At 37.4% G+C, this 13,340-nt stretch overlaps 2 protein-coding genes across 2 annotated transcripts in view; one reads left to right on the top strand and one right to left on the bottom strand.

Annotated features, from left to right (window-relative positions):
* Positions 1-4,028: 4,028 nt before the first annotated feature.
* LOC124187769 (mitotic spindle assembly checkpoint protein MAD2A) lies at positions 4,029-5,149 on the top strand. Its single transcript, XM_046579897.1, has 2 exons — positions 4,029-4,288; positions 4,403-5,149. Exons 1-2 carry the CDS (start codon positions 4,216-4,218, stop codon positions 4,966-4,968), a joined length of 639 nt encoding a protein of 212 aa, XP_046435853.1. The 5' UTR covers positions 4,029-4,215; the 3' UTR covers positions 4,969-5,149.
* A 5,986-nt stretch (positions 5,150-11,135) lies between these two features.
* Positions 11,136-13,340, bottom strand: part of LOC124187766 (protein vein) — a 259,802-nt gene continuing 257,597 nt past the window's right edge. Inside the window, exon 9 of the mRNA XM_046579889.1 lies at positions 11,136-12,623. The gene's annotated coding sequence lies outside the window, so the exon portion shown is untranslated. The remainder of the gene's footprint in view (positions 12,624-13,340) is intronic.

The following is a 13,340-nucleotide window of genomic DNA, read 5'->3' as shown; positions in this document are numbered from 1 at the left end:
GGAGGGAGGGCGGGAGGGAGGGAGAGAGTGGAGAACGGATGTCGATGTGAGCCCGTTAGAGTCAATAGAGCAGTACACCCCCTCCGCCCCCCCCCCCCCCCCCCCCCGCCCTCCCTCCCACCCTCCCTCCCCCTGCACCGCCGCCCTCCCCTGCCCGCCCCTTCCCTTCCCATCCCTTCCCTTCCCTTCCCTTCCCTTCCCTTCCCTTCCCTTCCCCACCCCACCCACCTCTCCCACTTCCCTGCCCCTCCCCCTCCCCTCATCTGAGGAGAGGAGAGGTCCTCTCCCACGACCCACCCCGCCTCCTCCTCCTCCTCCTCCTGGTCCACCTCGTCCTCCTCCTCGTCCACCTCCGACCACCTCCAACCACCGCCAACCACCTCGGGTTATACCTGGAATAGTAATGAATATTTTCAGTATGAGAACACATCAAAAATATTGTATAAGGATTAATATAATTAATTAATTAATTAATAATATAATAAATTGTACAAGATTAATCATAGCTACTGAATATGTGCTTGCACGAGAAATGTATTAGAATAATTTATTGTAAACGTGACAAGTTTCTAATATTTCAGATGAAATATAATTACAATCGCCGTCAAATATTATAAGAATATTAATTAATTAATTAATAATATAATAAATTGTATAAGCTTATTCATAGCTACTGAATATGTGCTTGCGCGAAAAATGAATTGAAATAATTTTATGTAACCATGACTAGTTTGAAACATTTTAGATAAAATATAATTACAATTGCCATCAAATATTATAAAAGTGTTTTACTCACCGAGCACAAATCCTCGTCCTCCTCGTCCTCATCCTCGTTCAACTCCGAACACCTTCAACCACCGCCAATCACCTACAACAACCACCGATATCTACCACGGGTATACCTGCCATAATAATGAAGATTTTCAGTATAAGAACACATCAAAAATATTGTCTAAGAATTAATATAATTAATTAATTAATTGATAGTGGAATAAATTTAACTACCACATTTATAGCTACTGAATTTGTGCTTGTGCGAAGAATGAATTGAAATAATTTATTGTAAAGATGACAAGTTTGAAAAAGATTAGATGAAATATAATTACAATTGCCATCGAATATTATAAAAACGTTAAACTCACCGAGCACAAATCCTCGTCCCCCTCCTCCGGAATCACCTTGATTACCCGCAACCACCCCTAACCACCCCCAACGACCACCGCCAACCACCTCGAGTTATACCTCGAAAACTAATAAACATTTTCAGCATGAGAACAAATCAAAGATAATGTGTAAGGTTTAATATAATTTTTTTATCGACATATTTTACCAAAAAGATTATGAGAAGATTATAAAGTTATAGAAATTTAATTAGCGTACCGACAGCTACTGAATTTCGGCTTGCGCGAAAAACGAATTGAAATAATTTATTATAAACATGAACCAGGAACCACGGAGCGCTTATCCTGGAAGTCGAGAAATTTTATTAGCGTACCGACAGCTACTGAATTTCAGCTTGCGCGAAAAACGAATTGAAATAATTTATTGTAAACATGAACCAGGAACCACGGAGCGCTTATCCTGGAAGTCGAGAAATTTTATTAGCGCACCGACAGCTACTGAATTTCGGCTTGTGCGAAAAACGAATTGAAATAATTTATTGTAAACATGAATCAGGAACCACGGAGCGCTTATCCTGGAAGTCGAGAAATTTTATTAGCGGACTGACAGCTACTGAATTTCGGCTTGCGCGAAAAACGAATTGAAATAATTCATAGTAAACATGAACCAGGAACCACGGAGCGCTTATCCTGGAAGTCAAGAAATTTTATTAGCGGACTGACAGCTACCGAATTTGGGGTTGCGCGAAAAACGAATTGAAATAATTTATTGTAAACGTGAACCAGGAACCACGGAGCGCTTATCCTGGAAGTCGAGAAATTTTATTAGCGGACTGACAGCTACCGAATTTCGGCTTGCGCGAAAAACGAATTGAAATAATTTATTGTAAACATGAACCAGGAACCACGGAGCGCTTATCCTGGAAGTCGAGAAATTTTATTAGCGGACTGACAGCTACCGAATTTGGGGTTGCGCGAAAAACGAATTGAAATAATTTATTGTAAACGTGAACCAGGAACCACGGAGCGCTTATCCTGGAAGTCGAGAAATTTTATTAGCGGACTGACAGCTACTGAATTTCGGCTTGCGCGAAAAACGAATTGAAATAATTTATTGTAAACATGAACCAGGAACCACGGAGCGCTTATCCTGGAAGTCGAGAAATTTTATTAGCGGACTGACAGCTACTGAATTTCAGCTTGCGCGAAAAACGAATTGAAATAATTCATAGTAAACATGAACCAGGAACCACGGAGCGCTTATCCTGGAAGTCGAGTTTCACCGCGTAGCGGACCCGAAGCGCGGGATCCGGGAGGTTGAGAACCCGGTACTCGAAATACGTAGCGGACCCGAAGCGCGGGATCCGGGAGGTTGAGAACCCGGTACTCGAAGTTTGCGGAGCGCGATTCTCAACCGTCCGCTCTACTGCGCGGTTGTTACCAGACTGAGGAACTCGGCTAGCCGATTTTAGATTGGTGACGTCACTTTCCGAACATCCGAAAATTCAAACTTTGGTTTCGAACTGTAATACTAGGTATGATGATGTATGATGTATGATGTATGATGTATGATGTATGATGTACGATGTATGATGTATGATGTATGATGATATGATATGATGTATAATGATTCTAGTGTTCACATTTCATACAAGAAATACACACTTTATCTGTCCTGCCGATTCCAGACTCAAGCGGCCAGGCCCTTCGATGGTCAGCCGTTGACTGAAGATATATCCTTAACTTAACGGGTCAGCCGATAACGCTGCCGTTCTGCGACAGTTGGATGATGAAAAATTTTGCTCGTATCTTTCAAATGTGTGTTAAAATACACTCGAAGTGTTAAGAAGTTTCGTTCTTTCTCTTCCTATCACTTTTTTAGGTCTTTAAATCACTACGCAGCGTTAAATACTATCTTATATACGAAGCATCCATTTCATCTCGTTCAAAATTAGCGCATCCGTGATGTATTACAGTTACTCTGAATTTTTTTCCATCCGAATACTTTTCGAAAAACAATTTTGCGTCTCTACCCAACGTAGATACTTCACTCTCGACTAGCTAGAACAGCGTTTTGGTTATATGCCTACGAAAATTCAAGATCGAGAGAGTAAATGAAAAGTTGTTGAAATAATTATGAATATTAATATTATGGAATATATGGTGGAGCAGGAGGACCAGGAGGACGAAGGTGGTTAGGGATGTTCGGAAATGGTAGCAGGTGGTAGGCGCAGGTAGGTGGTGGTAGGGGTTGGTAGAAGGTGGTCGGGGATAATAGTAGGTGGTCGGCTGTTGCCGGAAGTGGTAAGTGGCGGCAGGGGGTGGTACGAGGTGGACGGAGATGGTAGGAAGTGTTTGGAGGTGGTTGAAAGTGATCGGCGGTTGTCGTGAAAGACGACGAAGACGCGGACGACGCGGCGTGGTGCGGAGGAGGAGGACGGCGTCGAGGTGGACAAGGAGCACGAAGGTGGTCGGAGGTGGGAGAAGGTGGTTGACGGTCATTGGTGGTGCTCGGTGGTTGTATGGTAGTTGTCGGCGGACGCGGTTTCGCATCTTCTCACGGGGATGATCGAGCCGATCGACATTTTTAAGTCGCAGTCGACAAGTAGTCTTGCGTACTCACTTTGTACCGTTTCAATCTCATGCTGCCATACCGACACTACTTCGGTTGCTACGAATGTCGGTGCGAGCCCGTTAGGTAGAGTCGATAGAGCAGAACCCTCCTACGCTCCCAGGCCTACCTGCGCCCATTTGCCCGCCGAAAACTGGTCACCAAATTTTACCCAGAGGTATCCGTCATTATATTCTTCAGTCAACGATCCGTGGCTTGATCGACATTAATCATGTAGAGAGTCTGCCGTCTTGTACCTTGTACGCTATGGATACCAAAGGTTGGGGGTTGTGATTGGCTGACAGGAACGGTGAGGGGTTCGAAGTTGCCTTATGAGCCACGATTGGTGCATTTGAAAAGCTACCGGTGATTGTTTCTAACCTCATGAAAGTATTGTTTGGTTAATTCGGCTGATGCGTGGAGGCTTGCAGTAGCTAGTTTTATTATTGTCGGCTGCGACGGTGATTGGGCCCGTCTGTCATAATGACAGAAACGCAACAAAAATCGAAATGTATTACTCTAAAGGGTTCCGCGGAGTTAGTCGCTGAATACTTGCGTGAGTATCTGAACTTATCTTTTAACAAAAACTGTCACTTTCCAGCTTTTTGTTTTGGATTTCATTTATTGTTGAACCGTATTATAACGGCTCGGAATCGTTGCATTATTACAGATTTCGGGATCAACAGCATACTTTATCAGCGGGGTATATATCCACCGGAAACATTCGAACCGGCGGAACATTTTGGTTTGTCAATCCTTGTCTCTACGGATGAAAAGATAAAATCTTTCTTAAACACTGTCCTCGGTCAAATCGAAGAATGGTTACTACAAAAGAAAGTACAAAAGGTAACGCTTGTCATAACTAATGTAAACACTAAAGAGGTACTTGAGAAATGGGATTTCAAAGTTGATTACGAAGGATCAACTCCAAATGGCACCGCCACCGGCAACAAAAATATAAACCACTTAGAAGTTGGCACAAAGGATACGAAGACCATTCAAAAAGAGATCCGCGAAGTGATACGTCAGATAACAGGAACAGTCAGTTTTTTGCCGCTACTCGATTGTCTCTGCTCCTTTGATATACTGACATACACAGTTCCTGATTGTAATATACCCACCGAATGGGATGAAACCCAGCCAGTATTTATCGCCAACAGCCAGGAAGTGCAACTCAGGACTTTCTCTACATCCATTCATAAGATGCAGACCATAGTTAGCTATAAAAACGATTGATACCAATGATACAGTACGCTTTCGTACACAAGTGATTATTATTGTAATTTTTATTCTTCATATTCATTCAATTGTAATTATACTCCTTCAATTGCATCATATTTTGTATTAGACTGTAATGGTCTCCTTGATTGATAAAGACAACAATAATTTTTCAAATAAATGTTTTTATATACTTTCATTTACTTTTCTCTCTCCTCTTTTCATACCTAACCTTACGGAATTCCTGATGTAGTATTTGTTTCAAAGAGCTAGAAGACACTGGTTTTGGAAGTTCAGAATTTCTACTGATGAGGCACAGATCACAGCATATTGAAGTTGATGTACATTCACGATTTCCTAATCAACTCATTATTTAAAGACTTATTTGTATTTTTGTTTAGCTACTTCGTTGTGTAGATCAGTCTTGCCAATAAGACTTTCATGGTCGCTACTCTTCTTTTTTTTATCACACTTTTATCGAGATATTTTTGGCTGCATAATCACTACTCATATTTCTGATATTCATTGTGCGCAGTTTGTGGAAATCACTTGAAATCATTCGTAACCATCTTGGATCCATCGAACAAGGTATAAAGAATTGTTCCAAATGATTCACTCTGACAACAAAGTCGACGATAAATTCGGGAAACATTGAAACATGATCTGAATTAAAAGTTTATGAATTCTGTTGAAGTGTACAGCACCAAAAAATTGAGTAACTCGATATAACTTCATTTCGTATGCGAATTAATACCTACAGTAATCATTAATATAATATAGTTCTTCTGAAATTTTATGAATTTACTATTTCCATTAGTGAGAAATAAATTTGTCACCGAGTAGTAAGAGAGTTTATTTGTGTGTGATTATAACAAAGTAATTATAATGTACCTATTGTAACGTTTTATTATCACTGCATTGTCACAAATTTGGGCAGTAGAACCACCAAAGCTGCGTTCTATAACTTATCACAGATTCGGATAGATTAGCTACAGTCGCCACATCCCTTCACAGAACTGGCAATAGAGTACCGAGTCTGTCGTGCCTAAGCTGTAGTGTACGAGTTTGTCATGCAAAATGCAAAAATGTCACAAATATTGATACTAAAGAAATTATAAAAAAAATTGTATAAATTAAATTTAAAATCTATCAACTAATTTGGTTAGCGTTCTCTGTGTGTAAGTTACGAAATTTTTATACCTTGAAATTTCACCAAATACAAACATTTCTCTAAGGTATGCGAAATTTTCCAATTGCAAATAACTATTTTTCATTGGGAAATTGTGTAATTTTTAATATTGATTGAAATTATCGGAATCATCTAATTTGATTAAAATTCCTTCACGAAATAATCGATGTTTTGATTTTTATTTCCTACATTGCCCATCCCTAAGAGTTTGCTTTGCGTCCGCTCTTAAACTATCATATGTAAGTCAGCCAGGCGCTTCGCTATGTAAGTAACTGTTATCGGGTGTTGATCAGTCTGAGTTTATACCGAAAATTCGATTCGATCTGACTTCAGAAAAAAGGATTATATCTTGGTTAGGTTATGTTCAACCGTCGGTATCGTAGAGCCCTGCGTTGTTGATCGCTTTGCCGCGTTGACGCTGATTATTGGTAATTTGGTACACACACCCGGCTGTATAGCTGGATATGTTACACTGCAATTATACTTACAATTAGTTTGGGAAGCAAAGATGATAAAGGTTGATTAGATAAGTGAGCAGGTCTTACCTGATTTTATTAGAACTTAATTATAGTTGTTACACTTGACACAGGAATTAGATATATTATGTTACAGTAAAGCAATTAGGACTAGAATAAATAATAAATATATTTATATGTATACAACGTATTTGACTAAAGTTTGAACGGTACATCAGCAACGTTTCGTTGTAAGAATTCATTACAGCCTAATTCGATCGCGACGTTACATGTATACATCCACTGTAATAATAACAGTTATACAACAAACAACTGAAAGCGAATGCTGCAAGCGTGAATTTGATTACAGGTATAATTCTTGTATCCTCGGACGGAGGGGATGTGAAATAAAGTACCTCAACGACCAAGAAAAAGAAATGAAGAAAGAATCACGGCAGTCGAATCATTTTTGGAAATAATTCAACCGCTGACGTAACAAATGCGAGCACTCGTATTTACGTCGTATATTAAGGGGCTGCTTCATTAGCTCACTTCGCTCTGATCTGTTATCGTTAAGCAATGTAATAAATAAGTTTATTAATGCGTATAGGTATTACATTGTACCCTATGAAAGCCTGCTGCCGCTCGTCGATTATTATTTGTTATAACAATTATTTAATTCCATAACTACGTAATTATCATATCGTCTTACCGGCTTAGAGATCATCAGGAAACATCAACTTATGCTTTATATTGTTATATAATGTGCTGCAGTACTGTATATTATTATATACCCTACATCGTAAGGATTACAGAATGACAACCTATAAAGTAACTTAATTTTAACGAGAATCAGAATATCGATATCAATATTGGTGCGGCTAGAGACAGCTCTATAATGTTTTATGTGCACATTTTCAAAAATATACTAACTAAAGGCCAAATATTCGCAAGTTAATCGTACACGCGCACAGTTCTGTTTCTCGAGTCTCATTTAAATTCATTATAACTGATTCTCGACAATATTATGCATACTTGTGAACATGTATACAATATTATATTTACGGTAAAGCAGCCTATTTACGGGTGAATTGAACAGGTCGTATCACCTGATTCATGACGATATTTGTTTGTGATTTATTTCAATGACAATTGCGATAGTAATTGTTATTATTACTGGCACGTACACGGTCACTTATTAAAAAATATTACCGCAGTATTATACCGATGTTGAGAATTTCTTTTTGTTATTGATCGTGTTTTATATTATAGATTTTCAATTAAGACGTAAGGCCTCTCTACGCGAACTTAGTAGGTACCTATATAATTTTTCGATAACCGATTAATCGTTGAAAAATGAAATGCAGCTACTATTCTCTGCTGGATGAAAATCCATACGATTTATATCCAGGTGAAATATACATGTATATATATATAATATACAATATATATAATATATGATGTATAGATTGTATAATATACATATACGTGTAGTCTTGTCGACACAGTTAAAGCTGCATAACGAAGTTCGTTTCGTATAAATTATATTACTGATCCAATTAGCCTTGCAGCTACGTAACGAACATATATAATATATATTGTAACAATAAATTTGTCTAATTTCACTATATATATTATATAGGTATAATATTGTTAAATTAGGAATAGCTTTACACTTCGCTTGAAGTTAAGTAATATTTATATTATTTTGTGAAATATTGAACTACGAATTGCTTCCCTATTATATTAAATGTATACTTAACTTTATATATATTATATATATATTTATTATACATATATGTGTTTGTATATGGTGTCGTATAAATACGTTCCTAGTACAAACATTGAAAAATGAATAACGAGAAACGGTACACAATATTTTACACAGCGCTTTATAACTAGATAGTTATAGATATTTATCTAATGCATTGGTTCAGCAGCTGTAATTCTATTCTACATTTCAGTTAATTCTGGCACCATTTTTGGTGTATTTTATCATTGGTTATGATTTTGCCTAGTTTTACCCAGGGATGTGTCAAATCATCGTAATGACCCTAACATCAAGAAAGTCAATCGGATAGAATTACAGCTCTGTAATAACTCCTTACGCATACTGGCATTATATATTTATAAAGTACATAATAGTATACGTAATATTATTAATTATATCATGTTCGTTACGAATCGCGATTAATTTATAAGTATCTGCCTTATAATTATTTACCTACGTTCGATTTTAATATTATCTTAGTACTACTTTTGAATTTTTTAATAAACAGCTTATTCTCTTATTGTTATACAATACCACGATGCTCTTCAATTTTAGGATATAGGTACAGTTAATTGCTGTTTCTTGAGAGCCGTGGTTATACAACCGTTATAGTATAAACGGGTTATTATAGTCCACCATTATAATCAATGCCTGTATTTATTAATTTTATTGTTATTATTATTGTTATTATTATTATACCATAAAATATTTTTATTTTTCGCTGACCGCGTGCGGTGTTCTTTTACCAATATCTTACCGCGGGGAATTGAATAAATGACACTCTTCGTTACAGTTAAGAAATATCGATACTCGACCGAGTAAAATTTCGATAAAAGAACCGCGCGCGTTCTTTATACATACGATAATAGCCTACGACTTTCATAAATCGTTCGATATAAATACAGTACTTATATATACATATACGTGTATATGTAATGTAACATATACAAATACGATTAGAAAATAACGCTGAAAATTTAATTGCGGCACTAATAAGCTTGCACGGACATCATACGCTATAACATTCTTTGGTACAGAATCGTCAAATTATTATAATATTTTGTCTGTCTTTATATAGGTATAATTTCGCTCGTTTTTGCTTTCAAAATACACGGCAGTTCAATTTTTGATTATTCGATGTTTGCAAATAACCTAAATTGAATGCTTCCGATACTATAATATATAATGTACTATATATAAAGGGGGATGGGAAGAGAGGGGGGGGAGAGGGAGGAGAGGGAGGGGGTAATTTTCACAAGCATATGAAAGTCAAAAATCTTCAAGCATGGTACATGTTATAAATAGTTATCACGGCTGCCCCTAAATTTTGGTTTCCTATTCCGTTACGTAATTTTAACGACACGAAGTGAAAATTACTCGGTTAATTTTATTAAACAGAGGCATACCGTTCGCTGTCAGATACGAGTAATGCACTTTATGATCTTTCAGAAATAACTTTCTCAATTATGCACGTCATGGAATGGACAACACTTCGAATCGTTCGCTTCCATCCACTTCAAGGCGATACGGCGATAATTTTTAAATGGAGTCATATTTCCTGTTTTCATGCATTTTCATGTTTCGTATGATTTGAGTAAATTTTTGGTAATATTGTCAAGGTACTTTACAGTTTTCAATATCGGCGTGATTTTTCGATCGAACAATTATAACAACGTATTCTTGTGGAACTTTCCGTAAAACAAAGTTGTAAAATTATATTTCGCAAAAGATGACCTTGATATTCCGCTGAACTTTGTAACTAGTTTTTACAAATTTCTTTTTTTTTTCTTGCTTTTGTACGAACGAACAATTCTTTTTTTAAATACGGTGTACGGCAAAATGAAGCAAGGAATCAAAACTTATTTTAGAATATGATTTACACCGAAGACCATTGATCAGAGTTTATTTTCTGCATTGAATCAGAATTCGTTCGTAATATTTTCATATTCGCAAAGATTTTATAAAATTTGAGCCAATGCTATTCGTACTTTACAACTGCGGCAAGGGTTGGGTTGGGTTGTAATTTTTATATTATTTTTCTTCGATCAAATTGAAAGGGAAGAGGGAATGATCCACGGAGGATCAACTCATCTTTACGAGGTGCAGGGAATACGATTACCCTCCTCCTTTACTCGTAGCCTTTTTACCCAACCTCTCCGATCTTCTCTTACGGCCAATTCAGCTCGCGTATAAAATCATGATTTCACGAATTTTTTTTTTCTCTTCTGTATTCAAACCGCTGCCTCAAGGGTCTATCGGTGTTTCAGAGCTACTGCAGATCAGAAAGGCGAAGCTCTCAACAAATCGTGGAAGCCTACGTAGAAAAAATGATCGAATTTTCCTTGCGGTATATATTATCGCCTGGTGAATCAATCACACTTTTCTATTCAGTTGCATGCAGTTTAATTATGATAAAATGTAACGTTTCGACTGTCTTAAAATAACTTTAAGAACAAATATTTATTATTCGAATTTTTACTGGTATTCATCATATTCGTGGATTTTTTAAAATCCTCGATGATGGTTCGTATTATACAATGAGAGGAATATTTACTTGTTACAAGGAACTACATTTACTTGTTCCGCTTGCTTTTCTCCATGCAATAAGTAATTTTTATGATTCGAATCAAGCAGACTGGAATCTGATAAATTTACTAAGATCATTAAATTTTTTTATCATTTCCGCTTCTCTTTTTCGGAGAAAAAAAGAAAATAAGGAATATCCTTATAATCATCCCAAAATTGAAAAGGTGAATTTTCACTGGATCTTGACTATTTTTGAGTGGCCGATGGAAGTTCGGGTGTGTATGTGATCAAATTTTTGTCCGACGATGCTTCAAGAACGGAGAAACAAATTTGGATAACTTGGATATTAATCGACGTGGTGTTTCTCATCTTAGAGCTGTTTAAATTTCGGATTTCATCATAAATAACACAGAAAATAGATTTTCTTTCATAATATTTTATAAGCTCAGCACACATCCGAGCAGAAAGTTCTTAGTCCGGCCAATATCAGCACTATTCAATTGGTTAAGACTCTTCGAATCCGATAGATATATACTTAATTCGGATAAAGTTCATTTGATTTCAGGAAATCTTCTTTAATTTAAATAAATTTTATTCCAACTCCGTGTCTATTTGGGAAATTTAAAAGGCATTGATTGTTTGAACAGTGATCACAAAGTCCGTACTTGTTGCTGCAAAAACAACTGAAATTAAATAATCAATGCCTTGATACTAGTATGTTTATTAAATTCCAGTGCGCCTTGTTCGAACCAACAACAAATGACTTATCGAATGAATCAAACGAGGAAGGCTAATAAAATTTGTCTCTCATCATCAGTGGGTCAATATCGATGTTGTTTGTTAGTAGAAAAAACAACTTTCTAATTTACAACAGGTACGAAAAATAAGCTAAATCATACATACACGTGATTACAACGTGAATCAGTGTAGCTCCTTCTGGTATTTGTAAAAGGTGTTAACTTATGCCGACCGCCTCGAAGCGCATCAATCAAAATTCTCTCACCCACTTTCAGCCCGTTGCATAAAAGAAAGCGTGTTCGTTGGGGTACTCATGGGGTTTACTCTGCGCCCCGAAGGCTTGAGAAATCTCATGTGAGAGAGGATAAAACGAGATGTAGAATGGGAAGATCGATAGAATGCGACTATCGCAGATGCACTGGAGTCAGTCTCGCCATTCGGTTTCGCGATATCTGCTGCAGCCCAGCGAAATGCGGTTTTTCATTTTTATTTTTCCACCCCATTTTGCTCGGTGAAAAAGATATTAACTCCCGTGGGCGTCCCGACGCCGCACAGCCGACTGACAGTGACGGATGACCTCGTATGCAAACACGGAATATAGAGGAAGGCGATAAGGTATCTACACAGAGTTTCACTGTGCCGAGCGTGCTCTGAACGGTTCTCGAATCCTCGCGAATTCTCCCCGACGTGAGACGTTAAACCGGACATTTGTTAGACCTGCGAGAATTCGCGAGAATTCACGGTAAGAGTTCCACAAATTGCTCGTGAGGGGTCGATTTGCTGCTCACTCCGAGTGCGGAGCGTCTTCGGATTTATGGTTGTTTTTTTTTCCGTTTTTTCAGTCTTTTCATGCCTATGAAGTAACCATGCGGTATGTCAAGTGTCGCGTCTTCATCTTCGGTCCCAAAATTTTTCACCTTAGCTTGAAGTCTGGTGGCGAGGATATCTCGGCCTCAACCCTCGTCCTCGTCCTCGTCCTCGTCCACGGCCGGATCTGCAAATAAGGAGGAACGTGGGTTATTACAACTATCCAAATTGTACCCAAGCAAGTCAATGTTGCTCTACAGTTTATTGATTTGATTCATTATTCATTGATCGCACGTTGACCATTTTGGCGCTGGGCAAATAAATTGACTCGACGTATTGTGGCGTTATTTATCATAATAACTGACCTGTTATTGCAGGAAATGGCCAGGGAACATGAAATATTTGATGAAATGATAAATTGTCTACGTATATGTGCGAACTGAACTGCTGAAAGTTCACGAAATTATTGACGATTGGTGAAGTGAAAACTTCTTGCTTCGCAGAGCTCGTTTCAGTATAGGAGTAAACTTCAGACTTCCGTATAAGCGTAACGCTTTCTATGCAACTTGTACATATTTTGTTATATTTTATTATATTTCTGATATTCTTAACATTTTTTACAAGTAAATCGATATTTTCGAAGGTCAGTTGTCTTTTCAAGACGCTTTTAACTGAATTCGGGTACCAGTATTGAAAAAGTTCAGCCAATTATGTACATTTCGAGAACTTTTCTCATTCTGAAAATTTTACCCAATTTTTATACGAATGTTACCCAAATTTGATATTATTTTTTTCTGAAACATCTTCATGTACACGTTAATAAATTAAGGAAATATAGCAGAATTTTCTACGCTACTCTCAAGCTCGTAATTTTCTTCAAATATGGAATATTCCTCGTCAGTTT

This window comes from Neodiprion fabricii, chromosome 1 (assembly GCF_021155785.1).
Source record: "Neodiprion fabricii isolate iyNeoFabr1 chromosome 1, iyNeoFabr1.1, whole genome shotgun sequence".
Taxonomy (NCBI): domain Eukaryota; kingdom Metazoa; phylum Arthropoda; class Insecta; order Hymenoptera; family Diprionidae; genus Neodiprion; species Neodiprion fabricii.
Note: the sequence above shows the minus strand (reverse complement) of the source record. Positions and strands in the feature narration are given on the sequence as shown.

Bases quoted from the DNA above. Each gene is read 5' to 3' on its own strand.
- LOC124187769 (XM_046579897.1), top strand. From the start codon at position 4,216: ATGACAGAAACGCAACAAAAATCGAAATGTATTACTCTAAAGGGTTCC. The intron at 4,289-4,402 runs GTGAGTATCTGA...GCATTATTACAG, and splicing joins GTTAGTCGCTGAATACTTGC to ATTTCGGGATCAACAGCATA.